The 17344-nt window shown below is 45.1% G+C and overlaps 1 protein-coding gene across 5 annotated transcripts in view; it reads right to left on the reverse strand.

The window, feature by feature from the left end:
• Positions 1-17344, reverse strand: part of Hacl1 (2-hydroxyacyl-CoA lyase 1) — a 38118-nt gene that overhangs the window by 5436 nt on the left and 15338 nt on the right. For all 5 annotated transcript variants that reach the window (XR_010058324.1, XM_063275792.1, NM_053493.1 and 2 more), the window contains exons 8-15: positions 14859-14971; positions 11385-11520; positions 9632-9737; positions 8354-8437; positions 7490-7591; positions 5210-5364; positions 4227-4385; positions 3021-3128 (exon numbers count right to left, since the gene is read on the reverse strand). Coding sequence is in view for 4 of the 5 variants with exons in the window: in XM_063275792.1 (XP_063131862.1) it covers positions 3021-3128; positions 4227-4385; positions 5210-5364; positions 7490-7591; positions 8354-8437; positions 9632-9737; positions 11385-11520; positions 14859-14971 (963 nt within the window). In the remaining variant the exon portion in view is untranslated. The remainder of the gene's footprint in view (positions 1-3020; positions 3129-4226; positions 4386-5209; positions 5365-7489; positions 7592-8353; positions 8438-9631; positions 9738-11384; positions 11521-14858; positions 14972-17344) is intronic.

The following is a 17344-nucleotide window of genomic DNA, read 5'->3' on the forward strand; positions in this document are numbered from 1 at the left end:
CCAGGTCCCATTACAGATGGTTGTGAGCCACAATGTAGTTGCTGGGAATTGAACTCAGGACCTCTGGAAGAGCAGTCAGTGCTCTTAACCCCTGAGCCATCTCTCCAGCCCCTCACCCATGTTTCTTGTTCTCTGGTACAGCTGGCTCTTCACCTACAGACCCAGCTGAGGGCATCGTATGGAAATAACACCATCAGAGCTGAGGTGGTCGGTACACAAAACTGAACCCCGATTGTCCTTGCTTGCTTTGGGACAGGGCCTTGCTATGTAGCAGACTGAACTGGAACTTACTACATAGCTCAGGTTGGTAACCTCGACTCTGAATCTTCCCGTCTCAGCCTCCCAGGTTTCCCCCATATTTCTATTGAATCTGTGTGTGTGTGTGTGTGTGTGTGTGTGTGTGTGATGGGGTCTTGATATATTTTGGACTCATCGGCTTGAGTGGTCCTCTTGTCTCAGCCTCCAGAAAGAGTAGGAGGACTACATGTGTTTGTCACTCCACTGCGGTTCCCTGTATATTTATGTTTATATAGCAACATCTCAGAGAACTTCCTATCATGACAGATGACTTACAGTATGCTGGCCACACATTACCTGTTACTAGGAGCACTTGAGATTTAACTAAACCAAGAAATTGGATTTTTAAAAAATGTTTTATTTATGTATTGATTGATTGATTAAGATGGGTTTTTTTTGGGTAGCCCTGACTGTCCCAGAACTCACTCTGTAGACCAGGCTGGCTGGTCTCAAACTCAGAGATCTCCCTGCCTCTGCCTCTGCCTCTGCCTCTTGAGTACTGGGATTAAAGGTGTGTGCCAACTTTTTTGGCAACAAAAGATTTATTTTTATTTTATGTGGTGTTATACTGGCAAGTCGTTTGGGTACCACACGTGTGCAGTGCCCAAGGAAGCCAGAAGAGGGCGTCAGCCACAGAGCCATCAACTATCAACAACCTCTCAGCTATTAAGATGAGAGAAACTGAATTTTTTTTTCTTTTAAAATAAGAAACAGGGTTTTATGTAATTCAAACTGGCCTACACTTGCTGTAGTGATTTGAATATGCTTGGCCAGGGAGTGGCACTACTAGGAAGTGTGTTCTTGTTGGAGTAGATGTGGCCTGCTTGGAGGAAGTGTGTCCACTGTAGGGGCGGGCTTTGAAAGCCTCCTCCTAGCTGCATGAGGATGCCAGTGTCTTCCTGGTTACCATTCAGATCAAGATGTTGAACTCTCGGCTCCTCCTGCACCATGCCTGCCTGGATGCTGCCATGCTCCTGCCTCGATGATAATGAACTGAACCTCTGAACCTGTAAGCCAGCCCCAATTAAATGTTGTTCCTTAGAAGAGTTGCCTTGGTCATGGTGTCTGTTCACAGCAGTGAAACCATAACTAAGACATGTGCTATGTAGCTAAGGATGACCTTGAACTTTTGATCTTCTTGCCTCTAATAAGAAGATTACACGTGTGCCACAGCATATCCAAGATAAGAAATACTGGGAGTCAAACTCAGGGTGTTGTGCACATCCTCAGTCTAGAAACTGAACTTTTCACTTTCAACTAAATGTAAGTAGTAACATGGGATTAGGAGCTACTCCACCTGTCAGCACAGTCTATATAATCAACTATAACGAAGGCAAAGAAAAGGCATGCTGTGGTGGTCTGAATGAAAATGGCCGCCAGAGGCTCCCATGTTTGAATGCTTGGTCCTCAGTAGGTGGAACTGGTTGGGAAGGATTAGGAGGTGTGGCCTTGCTGGAGGAGGTGTGGCCTTGTTGGAGGAGGTGGGGCCTCATTGGAGGAGGTGTGGCCTTGTTGGAGGAGGTCTATTACTGGGAGCAGGCTTTGAGGTTTCAAAAGATGCCATTCCCAGTGTGCTCTGTGTCTCCTCCCTGTGGTTCACAGTGTGAGCTCTCAGGGCTGCTCCATGCTTCGTTTTGTCCACCATCAGAAACTAAGCTGTAGCCTGATTAAACTTCTTTTTCCCTAAGTTGCCTTGGTTGTGGTATTTTATCACAGCAATGAAGTAACTAATATGAATGGCCATGTGAAAACAACTGTGGAACATAAATGAAAACACCAGTGCTCTTCTTCATCCTCGGCTGTCTCGGAAACTTTTATCTGTGTACCCATGGCCAGTTCTAACAGTCTTATGTTTGACTCTGCCATCATATAATGAAGGTTTAGCTTTGTGGTGAAGAAAGGAAGATCTTTAAGTTATAAGTAACAGGCCAGCACTGTGATGGCTAAGCTTGGCTGTCACCTTGACTACATCTGAAATCAACTAACACCCAGGCATCTGGGCACACCTGTGAGAGACTTCTCTGATTGGATCATTTCTGGTGGGATCATCTCAGTCTGGGCACCCCTGTCGGACGTGGGAGAAGGGAGCTCTCTGTCTGCTTGTCCTCACTCTTGCTCGAAAGTCCATCAGCTTCTGCTGCTGAAGCAGTCCTTCAGTGGCATGAGAGGCTGCTTCATCAGGATTCCAACACAGACTAAAGACCTGCCGTGTGGACTGAACAACTAGTGGGTTCTTCTGCTGGGAGACAGCCATTGTTGGACTAGCCAGACATGCTACCACCTTTAAAGCACACTGATAAACTCCCTTGTAACATATGCTGGTTCTTATATACACTCATGATTTCTGTTCCTTGAGAGAACCTTGACTAATAGAGCATCAACCGTCCTCCCTAGTGTGGTGTCAGTAACAGAACTACTGTTACCTAAGTGAAGGCATCACAGAGCTCGCTCTGAGTCTTTGCTGGTTCCCTGATTGTAAACGATCAACAGTCATGGGTAGTTGTATAAAAAGGAACCATGAAGAGATGGTTTCTGCCCTTTAAAGGCCTGAAGAACTAACCAAGTGTACGATACTGAGGTGCATTGCAACACAGCACACTGTTAAAAGACAAACTAAACACAGACATAATACAGTTATGGACATAATACAGTTATAGACATAATACAGTTATAGACATAATACAGTTATAGACATAATATAGTAACTATTTCGAGTTACTCACGTTGTAGCAGTTCCTTGAAAATTTAATATTTTCCCCCAGGTGTCAGCATCAAAACCTTGGTAAATTCCATTATTGTTCACTACCAAGATTATGATTGGCAAGTTGTACCTAAAGTGAAAATAAACTATGAAGATATCATTCTTTCTAAAGCAATTTCTTTTCTTAAAACTGAAATTTTTACTTAAAAGTGGACGTTCTCTGTAAGAAATTTTCAATATCAGAGAGGAAAAACAAGCATTTATTATCCAAATTAAAAAATACCAAACCACTGATAGAAACATCACCATAGTGGACTGTGTTCAAGACTTGGGGCTGGTGATCTACTTAGCTGTGAACCCTGGGTAAATCACTGAACTTTTCCAGCTGGTTACAAGAAAAAACGCCTCCCCCACTCCTCTGAGGCCTATTTCTAGGTGGTTCCTCAGAATGCTGAAAAGTCTCCGTCTATGACTGTGCCTCGATGACAGCCAGCCCGTGCTGCATGCCGTGAGAGATGCCCAGACAACTACTTTCCAATCCGCATCTCTGATCAAAAGCAGCCCAGCATGATCAGAGCGGAGAAAGAGCATCCAATAATGTCTTCAACAGGACAGCAAAGATAAAAACCTAAAAAGCTCAAAAGAATGGGCTTTGTTGTCTAAACATATGTAACTTCTGAGGGCGTGGAGTCTTGATAAAACTAAGGAAACCAATGTGGTAACTGTGCTCTGTGCTTGGAGGGGTTGTCATTCTCTAGAAAGCTAAATTCTCTCTGTACGTCATCCTTTTGGCATATGTCAATTGGTTGTCAATACAGACCTCTCACAGGCTACACCTTATGGGGTCATGTAGTCCAGGCTGGCCTTGAACTTGCCATGCAGCTGAGGATAACCCTGAACTCCAGATCCTTCTGCTTCTACTGCTACCTCGGGACTACACAGTGCATTGCCAAACCTGGCTTTCTTGATCTTGACAATTTTATATATCAAAGCTCTGAAAGTCCCAGAATGTGATTCACAGAACCCTACTGAAACCTAAGCAGAATGGTTTTATTACAGCTCAAATACAGCTGGGTGAGGGGCTGACAGAGCCCTCAGCTGATATGGTGGGAGCTTCTCCACGAAACACTGGACGGTGCTGTGCAGGACCCCTGCTTGTGAAGCAAGCGAGTCTTGTAAGATTTGTAGTTATGAGCATGAAATGCTATGATTTACAGCCCTGCTTTACCTGCAGATGGTTTCCACTTCCATGCCGGAAAATCCAAAGGCACTGTCTCCTTCCACACAGATGACCCGCTGCCCAGGGCTTCTCTCCTTAGCCACCACAGCAGCTGCAATGGCAAATCCCAAACCAACTCCCATTGTTCCAAAGGAACCGGCATCCAGCCTGAGGTAAGAGCAGAGCTCAAGTTAAACCCTATACAAGCACGTAGTGCAGTGTTAGCACAGACCTTTCGCTCTACGCGTATGTAGCTTGTGGGGAAAGTGAATAGACAGTTTCCTTCTATATAAACTTTTAGGACATAAGGGACTAATTTGTCAAGGAGAAGCAGCATGAAAGGAAGCAGCCACTCACACTTGCTTGGATGACGGTAAATCTACTCTTAGAGCACTGAGTATACAAATTATCACACGATACCAAGGACTAACATGCACGAAACTATGAAACTATTAAATCTCACTTCAGAACATACTTATGAGCAGGGCAGTGGTGGCACACGCCTTTAGCCCCACACTCGGGAGGCAGGGGCAGGTGGATCTCTGTGTTTGAGGACAGCCTGGTCTACAGAACGAGTTCTAGGACAGCCAGGGCTACACAGAGAAACTTTGTCTGGAAAAACAACAACAAAAGAAACCCACGTATGTGGGGCTGGAGAGGGCTCCAAGGTGAGCAGCACTTGATGCTTTGACAAACGACCTGAGATTTATTCCCAGGACCTCCATGGAGGCTTACAACAGCCTGTAACTCCAGTTCCAGAGGATCCAAGAGCCCCTTTCTTACCTCTAAGGGCACCAGGCAGACATGTTGTACACATACAAACACAGGCAAGCCACACACATAAAATGAAATAGATCTGAAGAAAAATTTAAAGTACATTTTTGAAATGCGTTCCTATGCACTAGGCACGCCCAGCTTTCAAATATTTTTCATAATCAGCTTCACTGGGGTCTCAAATCAGACATGTTGTCCTCTCTTTCCTGGAGTCTCACCGGTGACGAGGAAGGTAGTTCTGAAGCACAGTCCGTCCAATGTCCATGGTGTTTGCTCCTTCGCTCACTATGAAACAGTTCCTGGGCAACTGTTCTTGAACATGGTAGAACACTGTGTAATAATTCATAGGGAGGGATTTTTTGGAAGCTAATTCCTAAAATAGCAGAGATGAGTATTCAATAAATTATATTGGGACACCATGAAAATAACCAACGACAATAAACTATTATCATAGTTATTTTAGAACAGTTTAATACCACCAATAAGCTACGAGATTCCAAGATGGCCGCACAGCAGCTACTCTGAACGGTGAACAATCCAGACCCATGCTAACAACAATGTGCCCTACAGTCCCAGTTGGGACAAGCTGGGGAACCTCTCATGTCCTGGAGAGTTGATGCACCTCACCCTATCAAACACCCGGAGAAGCCACACAGTAAAGACGGCTGAGTGACAGTGGGTTCAACAAAACAGAACAATCTTACAGGTCACTCTTCGCAAAACATTGTCTTAGGCAGTTTTCAGAATATTTCTATCTGAACTATGGCCCTACGTTTAAAACCAAGATGCTAGGATTGCAGAAGATGATCTGGGAGCCTGGCTCTTCTCTCACACGCTGTAAAGGAGTTCTGTTACATCTGCTTTTAGAAGTCCCAGAGTGAAAGACACATAGCAAGGTAGATGTCTGCAGACAGCCGCAGCCTGCCAGCACTGGGAGGAGCCACTGTGCTTTATTAGTACCAGTCCTGACTGGTCCCGGCAATCCAGCCTCACCTGTGCTAAGCCCTCTGCTGGAGATTATATACCCAAGATGCACAGAGACTGCACACCCATACAGAGACAGAGGGGCAAACCCTGAGGGGATCCCGGGGCATTTACGATAACCGAGAAACAGAACTGAGCCTGCGTCCTGGCAGTAGAAATGGCCACAGTAGAGTTAGGCACATAAATTCTGCTGTGTTTGACTGAAAATACTAACTTATTCTATGATATATTAGGGAACAAAAATGCCTAACTCAAATATCAAATTTTCAAATGTATCACTCCATCAGGAGGAAATCCTAAGTCAGGCTGAAGAGGAGGGTCACTGGTCAGGGACGCTTGTTGCTCTTCCGGAGGACCCAGGTTGGGTTCTCTGTACACACACGGTGATTCACACCTACTCATAACTCTGCCCTCTGAGGATACTAGGCACACATGGTGTACATACACACAAGTACGCACGCATCCCACCTGCCAAAATAAAATAAGTGACTTAAAAAGAAGAAACCCTAGGTGTAGACTGAAGACTTCACCCAGCTGAACCAAGACACATAGAAATACACAACACTAAAATTTAAGAAGGCAGCACCCCCTGACAAGGAAGGAGTCTCTGACCAGGAAACACCAAGCCCTGTGGAGGTGACTGACTCATGTGGTGCTAGCTAGTAGGGCTCAGGGTGACTTCAAAGCTCATCTCTAAACCCTTCACTAGGAGGCAAAGCTCTGAGGCCAGAGGGAAAGCCACAAGAGTTTCCAGCAGTGACATAAAAGTTAAATGGCAGCGTGTGTGTGTGTGTGTGTGTGTGTGTGTGTGTGTGTGTGTGTGCGCGTGTGCGCGCACGCCCATGTGTGGGGGGCGGAATTATACACTGATGAAATTTTCCATTTTGAAGAAGGAACTAGCTATCACACTCACATGCCTTGAAGGAGAGATATCTTAAGGGTAGATGGCCATCTCCTAACATGTTCTGGGATATAACTGATATCCTGCACCAAAATCATACTGACAACTTTCCAAGGTCAGACTGCTTTTCTTCTACCGGTTCCCACGGCACTCCCAAGTCGTGACTCTTCGGATGCTCAACCATGCAAGGAACTCGAGGCTTTCAAGGTAAAGTACACACTAACATGTACACGTACACAAGGGCATGTGCAGATTTTTTTTTCTTATTTACAGTTAAAAACTGACCTTTAGATTCAAAACAGGTTTTCTCTGTGTAGCCCTGGCTTTCCTAGAAACTCACTTTGTAGACCAGGCTAGCCTCAAACTTAGAGACCTGCCTGTCTCTGCCTCCAAATGCTGGGATTAAAGGTGTGCACCCTATGCCTGGCTTCATTACCATTTTTATTAGCTCTCACCACACTACTGGTTTGTGGACCTTGTGAGTACTGTGCCCCGGCTTTTTGATCCCCAAGCTTCCAGAGTAGTGCTTCCTACAACTGTCTACAACCTTAGGGAAGGACAAAGGAACCCATCAGCCTGGCAGGACCTTGAATTTCAGCGTGCCCCGAGTTACCTTGGATACGGCTTCATTGTTCTTCCTTTTCTCCCTCAGAGTCTCCCACCATTTGCTGTCTGTGGGGTACTGCCATGGATTTTTAACAAACTGTTCTAAAAGCTAAAAGAAAAAATTAAAAAAAAAACTTTTCTTTCCTTTTTGAAAATAAACTTGAGTCGCCGGAACACAGAACTCCTCCTAAAGAAGGCTCGCCACCCACTGCTCTACCCTTCCCATGCTCACACGCCTGCTTCTCTGCCTGCAGAGAGCGCCTGACCACAGGTCAGTGGGCAGTGAGCCCCATGACACAGACCAAGGGCTGCAAATCACCCAGTGGTTGCACACGTGACAGGAACAGTGCTTGCTTCTCAACGCTGAGCGCTCCACATGACAACTGTACAAAATCAAGTGACAAAGGTGACCCTGTCTGACCTCCTGCTGCAATGAAATGTATAAATTATACAAATAGGAAGTCTGCCAAGTCACTGATTACAGCCTGAAGGGTAAAAAAAGATCTCTTTATTACCTGAAAATATACTGTTAAGATTTTTCCCACTGTGAAACAGTCAAATTTAATTCCTTTAAAAGCTATCGTGTAATTTTTTTTTTTCAGAAAGCTAAATTCTACTTAACTGAATTCTGGTTTGAACGACCTTAAATTTTTATATGTTAAGTTAGCGTTCTAAAATGCTAATGTCCTCAAATATGAACGACATACAGCGAGCTGAATTTACCAAGTTCAAAGTGACACTTGGTTTTCCACTATAAATTTAGTTTAAAATTGATGCCACTAGACATCAAGAGAATCAAAAGGAGCATTATCAGAATTGACTGCTTTAGGGACCCATCCACAGAAACTAAAACCCAGGGAAAGGCTCTTACCTGTTTAGAAACAGCATTTACATCTCCTAGCAAAGTCACCGAAGGCCTTACATTATTCCCCAGTTCTTCTGCACAGATATCAATCTACAAAAGGAGGAAAACCCAAACAACAGCCATGTTCGGTCATTTTTGTTTTGAAGAAACGTTCAAAGGCAAACCTATTTTATTTTATGTGTATGTGTTTTGTCTGCATGTATGTCTGTGTATCCCTTGTGTGCCTGGTATCCAAAGAGGGCATCAAAGACTGGAGTTACAGATCATGGTGAGCTGCCATGTGAGGGCTGGGAATTGAACCTGGGTCCTCTGGAAGAGCAGCCAGCTCTCTGTGCTTGCTCTTAAAACCCTTTGAAAGGCTGCTATGATGCCTCAGTGGGTAGAAGGACCTTCCATCAAACCTGATGACCAACCATAGGTTGTCCTCTGGCCTCAGCTTGTGCTAGGACATGCAAATACACATACACATATACATGTGCACATGCACACATACATGTACACATACACATATACATATACACATACATATACACATGTACATATACATGTACACATGCACACATATATGTACACATGCACACATGCATGTACACATGCACACATACACACACACTAAAGAAATGTAATAAGAAGAAATTAATAAAAATAATAAGCAACAGTATTACTAAGAGCTTTAGGAGGACTAGAGAGACTGCCTAGAAGTTAAGAGCCGCAGCTGCTCTTCGTGAGGACCTGGGTTTGACCCCCAGCTCCTTCTCAGAGGCTCACAGTCACTGCTAACTCTAGATCCAGGATCTGACGCCATCATCTGGCCTCAGGGCACAGGAGTACAGGCAGTCACAGGAGAGGAGAGAGTACTTTCCAGGGATTAAGTTTAATGGCAGGTGAAAGCAGTCATTTAGAGATTTCAAAAGGCTGACAGTTTTGGCCTCTGAAAGGCATAGTCACCCCTAACAAGCCTGAGGGTGTCTCTTCAACCGCCATCCCACTTAAGCCTCTCTTTCCCTATCTTTAAATACAGTGAAACTGTGAAGAGGCAAATTATCCTTTTCAAACTACTCAAAACTTGACTTTGAAAGCTTTTCTGGTTAGAATTAGCACAAGATACCATGTAGGCTTGAAAGGGCAGCTTAACTCTGGTACCTGCAATTATGTTAGATAATTTGTAAAAATCTATTTTTGTCAGAAGAGAAAAGGTTCTTTACAAAAGCAGAGAAGAAAGCAGAGCTCACAGCGGCTGAGAGGGAGAACAAAGAGCCCATCTGAAGGCCCTGCTCTGAGTACCTGAATAAACTTCACGTCTGCCTGGTACCTTGGCGGCAGTCCAAAATGTAATATCCAGTTGAGTCTTGCACCAAATAACACAATCACATCAGCAAACTGCAAAGCCCTATTTAAAAAGAAAGGAACCTGGTTTAACAAGAGCGTACTAGTGACACTTTTTACTTGAGTTGTTCTAAACTTCTTAAAATATTTAAAAGTCTAAATAACTTGGAGCTTCTAGAGTAAATCTGATCTTTCAGACTAAAGTAAGTTTTGGGAAACTGGGAAGATGGCTCAGTGGACAAAATGCTTGCTGTGCAGGCATGAGAAGCCGAGTTCAGATCTGTGGCATGCACACAGGAGCTGACCACTGTGCTACACATCTGTGTTGAGCACCGGGGGTAGGACAGGTGAATCCTGGGAACAGGTGTCTCGTCAAACAGGCAACTGCAGGTCCAGTAAGAGAGACGCTGCCTCAAAACTAAGGAGCACATGAAGGAGAAAGAAAGCGAAGATCAGCTTTGACATCCACATGTGCACGTGTGTGCATCACCCCAACACACACCCCATCTCACCTATGCATACACACAGGCACATGATGTGCTGCCAGTTTGTGTTGTTTTGAAGATAGGGTATTGCTTATTTAACTAACCCTGGCCTCTAACATGATCCTCCTCCCTGTCCCCCCAAATGCTGGGGTGACAGGTGTGTACCACTATGCCTGGATATGTTTTCTAGGAGCAGGTATTTATAAACATCACTCATATTCCAGAATTATCCACCCACCCAAGACATGGTCTCACATAGCCCAGACTGGCTTCCGATTCTTGATGTAGGAGGATGACTTTGAACTTATGGTTTTCTTATTCCTATGACCTCATGATAGGATTAGAGACAAGTACGTCCATGCCTGATTCAGGGGAGCAAGACTTCACACCTGCTAGGTAAGCGCTCTCCTAAGAGAGCTACACCCTCACCCTAGAATTGCTTTCTAAAACACACCACGGATTTCCTAATGCACACATAATGGAGACCAGGCTGTGTGGTCACAAATTCTCAGTAACTTGCTCATCTAAATTCTGCTCCGTTGCTTTGTGAAAATTCCAAGGAGTCTGCAGGTGGCACTGTATGTACAGATACACACTAGGTGCCAGAAGGCAGGAACTGTGCTAGTGTGATTCCAAGTGGAGAAGTTTCACAAATATAGAAAAAGACAGAAACTGAGTAAGAGTCCAAACTCCCGAGTGAAGCCTGGAGGCACACCCATCAAGTCTCCCAGTGCTGTGCCCGGAGCCCTTCCATTTCTTCTGGTGAAGCCAAACTCATATTCATTCTGGGCTCTGTTCCCCACATCCTGTTCACCCCTTAGCCCTTCCCTCTCTTTCCTCTCATATTCCTTCTCACGAAGTTACTCGAAGCCCTCCAGAGATCTTCCTTCCCAACTTATTCCTTCTCCCCTCCCTAGGGTTTCACTGTGCTGGCCACTAATCCTCCACATTTAGCTAAGAGAACTCTTGAAAGTAGCCAGAGGTAATGAGAGACTATGTTCAGGAGAAACGTGATACAAATAACTAAAGGGTTTCTTCTAAAACCACAGGGGCCAGGAGAAAATAAATAGTGTCTTTAAAAAATGGAAATGTCCAGAAAACAGGTCTGTTTAAAATGACATGAGCTTTTTAGAACTCTCTCAATTTATCAAGGTCGCAAAAAAAAAAAATTAATCCAGTGTAAAATCTGCCAAGCCATCATACCTAAAACCCGAAACGCCACGCACCTGGATCTGGCCGCACCCACACAGTTTGGGTGGTTGTCAGGGACGACACCCTTCCCCATGGGAGTAGGTAAAAATGGCAGATTGCACAGCTCCACCAGCTTCCGGATGCTGTCCTCTGCATGGGAATAAGCAGCGCCTAGAATACATGCAGATTATGGGATGTCACGCTCTGCGCTCAGAACCTCAAACGTGTCACAGGATGTGCTTTCAGATCCCAAAGCCCCCTTAGCGCAGAGCACCAGCTTGAAAGCGAAGTGGACCGTGGCAGAACCAAGAACTGTATCTACGTCCTGCTGCTGTCGCCTCCCTGCTCCCCGCTCTGGGCCTACTAAGTTACTACCCACAATTCCTGGGACAGAGGTGGGTAGGGAAGACCTCTGCCCTGAAAAGCAAAGACTGGAAACATTGCTCTACAAGTAAACCTCTTCTGCAGTCTGCTGTGCAGGGTGTGTGTGTGTGTGTGTGTGTGTGTGTGTGTATGTGGGGTGTGTGTGTGTGTGGTGTGTGGTATGTGTGTGTGTGTGTGGTGTGTGGTATGTGTGTGTGTGTGTGGTGTGTGGTGTGTGTGTGTGGTGTGTGGTGTGTGTGTGTAGTGTGTGTGTGTGGTGTGTGGTGTGTGTGTGTAGTGTGTGTGTATGGTGTGTGCGTGCGTGTGTGTGTGTGTGGTGTGTGCGTGTGTGTGTGTGTGGTGTGTGTGTGTGTGTGTAGTGTGTGTGTATGGTGTGTGCGTGTGTGTGTGTGTGTGTGTGTGTGTGTGCATGTACTGTGTAGGATGTGGCTATAACAGGCTAGCCTAAGCAGTCTCATACCTGCTTTTACAACTATACGTTGCAGAATAAACCAAGCCCTCAATGACCCTGAAAACAACGACTGTTTAGACATAGAGAATAATTTCATTTCTGAAGTCATCGTGACCACTACTGTCTTTAGTTACTTAATTTTTTATTCTTTAGAGCTAATAGCACATGATGATCCGTTTCTCTATGGAATCCTAGTAAGAAGTACATCGTACGTCCAGTTTCACTTCACACTCTGCACTAAGAGGCCATCTTAAGATTCTTTATTATGGATATGTGATGAAAAATTGTCTTTATTTCAGCCAGTAAATCTTCCTCTTTCTTTTGTTTTGTTTTGTTTTTTTTTTTTTTTTTGGTTATTTTGTTTGTTTGTTTGTTTCTCTGTGCAGCCCTGGCTGTCCTAGAACTCGCTCTGTAGACCAGGCTGGCCTTGAACAGAGATCCGCCTGCCTCTGCCTCCCGAGTGCTAGGAAAGGTGGGCAGCACCGCTGCCCGGCTGCAGACAATGTCCTTGCTCCCTCTCTTGTTTTCGTGTCTTTATTTATTCAGCCCTTTCCTCCTTCACGGCCTTCGCTGCCCTTGTCATTTGGAAAACTACTAATCTTCCATCGTCCAGCTATGGCGTCCTATCTCCTCTTGCACATCACCTACAGAACCTCCCTTCCTGAACTGTCTTGCTTCCCTGTACGCAGCGCACTCTAACAGGAGCTGTGAGGACGAGGAGACGGCTCAGTTAGTAAGGTGCCCATGGTGCCTGCTTGAGGCTGAGTGTAAATGCAGGGCACACTTCTGTAACACTAGCACCGAGGGGAGGGGACAGGTGGATCCCAGGAGATCTCACCGGCCATGTTGTCTAGCCAAAAGGGGGAGTTCCGGGTTCAGTAAAAAATATCAGAGGAAAACACCTGAAGTCAGCTTTCGGTATCCACATACGTACATACATAAAAATGTTCACACGCATACACCATACGCAAGAAATACAAAGAATTTAAAAGTGTACTCCTTTAATCCTAGCAGTCAGGAGCAGAGGCAGACAGAGCTCTGTGAGTTCAAAGCCCACCTGGTCTACACAGTGAGTTCCAGGACAGCCAGGACTGTCTCCAGCAAAACAAAACAAAATAATAAAACAAAACAGTAATAATAAAAACAATTAAGAGTTTACTAGCCCAGCATGGTGGTGCACACCTTTAATCCCAATACTCAAGAGGCAGAGGCAGGTGGATCTCTGTGATTTTGATGCCAGTGTGGTCTATATGGTCAGCTCTAGGTCAGTGAAGACCATATTGAGACCGACCCTGCCTCACACAACCAACAACCAGAGTACTGGCCTCCTATACCTGTTATGAGGTGCAGTTCCCTTTGGATGGAAATTACGATTTCACTGTATCCTTCATGAACTCTGCCACATTGTAACCACTCGTCAGTGAATGCTCATCCAAGGAGGAATGAAGACTCAGCCCACCAAGTGCTTTCCACCCTCATTACTATTAATCACATCCTAGTTAGGTGGGCGCCATCCTTCACACGTCAGGTGATGAGGCTCCAAAGTGATTATTTGCCAGTCAAAAAATCAATGCATCACACAAAGCAGTGAGCGCAGCACTGAGGTTCCCTTCGTTGCCTCCAGTGGGCTAGAACCCAGGATTTAAAACCAAACGTCCTAGCCCCAAGCTGGGTCCTGAGCACCACCCCAGGCTACAGCCTCAGCACCACCACCTTCCGTAAAACTCTCCTAAGCAGCTGAAACGGGTGAGCTTGCTCTCGGGCAATCCTAATGGTTCTAGGGGGGCAAGCAGGAACAGCAGCTATATTCCAGCCAGCCATGAGTCTGGGGTATATGTGAGGCTGAGGCAAACCTAGGCTACATAGGAGATCCCGTATCAGAAAAAGAACACAAAGGAAAGGAAAAACAACAATAATAAATATAAATATGTGTTGTATGACACCTAAGGGGTCAGCGATTGGAACACAGGACCAAAAGCCCTCCAGATATCCAAACCTTTTAATTTAATTTTCCTCTGGGACACCACCTTGAACCCTAACTATGGAAAAATCGTCACATAAGATTGTTTATCACAGCCGGCAAACACACGTTTGACAGCAAGTGTCAATGTGTATGCTTCAATGTTAAAATTGGCTTTAGGAAATAATTTAAAGAAATATATTTCTTCCAGGGGCGGTGGTGGTGTTTATACAGATCTTTAATCTGGAAACAAAGGTAGATGAATCCCCGTGAGTTCGAGGCCAGCCTGGTCTACAGAGGGAGTTCCAGGAGAGCCAGGGCTACACAGAGAAAACCTGTCTCAAAAAACCAACCAAACAAACATACTGTAAACAGCTTATAAAAACACAAAGCTGCCTATATAGCATGATCGTAGTGTAAAATAAAGTACTAAGGCCCAGGCTGGGTCCCCAGATGGAGCGATCTCTTTTTTTCCTAAAAGTTTTATATATTTTCCAAAATCTTTTGTAATGGAAAAAATACATTTACTTCTAAGTCAAGAAGTGAAACTTTTCTTGTAGTGAGGTCTCTGGGCCACGGAGGCTAAGTTCTATGATTTGAAATCGGATGAAAAGACCACTTATCCCGATTACGAGCAGAGGGCACGTAACAGAGAGCAAGGAAGACAGTTTACAGTCAGCCTTCCCTCAGCCTGGGAGGTAGAGCTCTGACTACCTTTCCCGATGATGAGCAGGGGCTGCTTGGCGCTCCTAAGAACAGAGGCTGCCGCACGCACAGCAGAGGTTTCTGCCAGGCTAAGTGGAGGTGGCATGCAGCATTCCTTGTACCTGGAAAGAAAAATGGTGTCATAATCATTAAAAGAGGCTGTGGGGCTGGGAGATGGCTTAGCAAGCAAAGGCACTTGCCACCATGCCTGGTGGCCTGGGGACCTGAGTTCAACTACTGGGCTGGTGAAAGGAGAGCATGGAAAGCGAATGAACACACACACACACATACACACGCACGCACACACACACATACACACATGCACGTATGCACATGCACACACACACGCACACACACGCACACACACGCACACACACACAGGGACACACACATGCACATGCACGCACACACACACACACAGACACACACACGGACAGGCACACACACACACGGACACACACATGCACACGCACACGTACATGCACATGCGCACACATAGGCACATGCACACATACACATGCGCACACATACACATGCGCACACACACGCACACACACATAAATGCTTTTGGCTGAGTTGTGGCTCACACCTCTAATCTCAGAACGCAGGAGGCAGAGGCAGTGGGTCTCAGTAAGTTTGAGGCCAGCCTGGTCTATATAGTGAGTTCTAAGACAATCAGAGCTTAAAAAAATGTTTGGGGGGCTGGATAGGTGGCTCATAAACATCCATAATGGAATCTGATGCCCTTTTCTGGAGTGCGGTCATGCATGCAGAAATAGCACTCATACACATAAAATAAATACGTCTTTAAAAATAAAGAGGCTAGGGCTGGAGAGATGGCTCAGTGGTTAAGAGCACTGACTGCTCTTCCAGAGGTCCTGAGTTCAAATCCCAGCAACCACATGGTGGCTTGCAACCATCTGTAATGGGATCCGATGGCCTCTTCCGGTATGCATGAAGAGATCAACAGTGTATATGTGACATAAATAAATAATTTTAAAAAATTAAAAAAAAAGAAAGGCCAATTTTAAATTTTCTGACTGTGAAAATTTCAAATTTTTAAGGTAGAAAACAAATTAATACATTCTATGTACTGGGCCATGCACGGTGATGCACACCTTTAATTCCAGCACTCAGGAGGCACAGGAAGGCAAATCCTGTGAGTTTGAGGCCAACCTGGTCTATACAGACAGTCTGAGATACACAGACCCTACCTAAAAAGAAATGGCATAAACTCGGTAAAATTATGCAATGAGAGTATCATTTTACCACATCTGTATCACTCACACACACACATGCGCACAGAGCTCTCTCCCCCTTGAATCTTGAAATTCACAGCAGGAATCCGACCTTTTATTTTTAAAAGCTTGCAAATGCAACTCTAAACGATAAGGACCCACTTTTATACAACTATAAAGTCCTTATGACACATTAAGAGTTGTTCCTTAATATCAGGTAATAGCCAGCCAAATGGACAACTGGCAGAAAGTCTGGGCCAGGGCACCCCAGCAGGAATGTAGACGAGTGGTAGCTAGCATAGAAATGAGTTACTAGGTAAAGCTAGCTGCCATTTATTCTAGCGACTTTCAGAACACAAGGTGAGGTATTACTATTATCTCCTTCTCCGGGTTCCAGATGGCACATGGCAGAGACGGCCTGTACCAGTGCTCTGTCGCTGAGGTCCCTGCTGTCACCACTCACCATTCCTGACTCCACTCACAAGTAAAATAAATTTGCACCACTAAAATAAAGTTAGTCAGGCATCACAACAGGCCTTACCAAGGACATTGAAACTCCAGAGGATCTCTGTATTGAAGTATCTGTGAAGGACAGCTGCTCGCAGTGACATACCATTCATTGTCACACAGAAAAATGGGAGGTTACAGATTTCTAACTTCCCTAAGGCTCACGGCCCCTCATAATCAGGATTATTGTGATGGCCATATTCAGGTAAGTACTCAACACTCTTGTGTTCTCAAAGACGGAAATTACGCCAGGATACTGGATATCCTGACCACGGTCTGTAGCCATTAGAGAACCATTTCCATAACAGCAAGGCCCACAAGAGTCGATTTAAGAAATACTTTTAGGGGTTGGGGATTTAGCTCAGTGGTAGAGCGCTTGCCTAGCAAACGCAAGGCCCTGGGTTCAGTCCCCAGCTCCGAAAAAAGGAAAAAAGGAAAAAAAAAAAAAAAAGAAAAAGAAAAAAAAAAAAGAAATACTTTTAAAACAATGAGACACCACTGGGTGCAGTGGCCCACGCCTTTAATCCTAGCACTTGGGAGGCAGAGGCACAAGGATCTCTGAGTTTGAGGCTAGCCTGGTCTACATGGCAAGTTCCAGGACAGTCAAGACTGCAGTGAGACACCTTCTCAAACACACACACACACACACACACACACACACACACACACACATACACCTGCAGCAGTGCACGCCTGCAATCCCAGTACTTGGGAAGTGAAGAGAGGATTGAGTCTGAAACCAGCCCAGAC

This window comes from Rattus norvegicus, chromosome 16 (genome assembly GCF_036323735.1).
Source record: "Rattus norvegicus strain BN/NHsdMcwi chromosome 16, GRCr8, whole genome shotgun sequence".
Classification (NCBI taxonomy): Eukaryota; Metazoa; Chordata; class Mammalia; order Rodentia; family Muridae; genus Rattus; species Rattus norvegicus.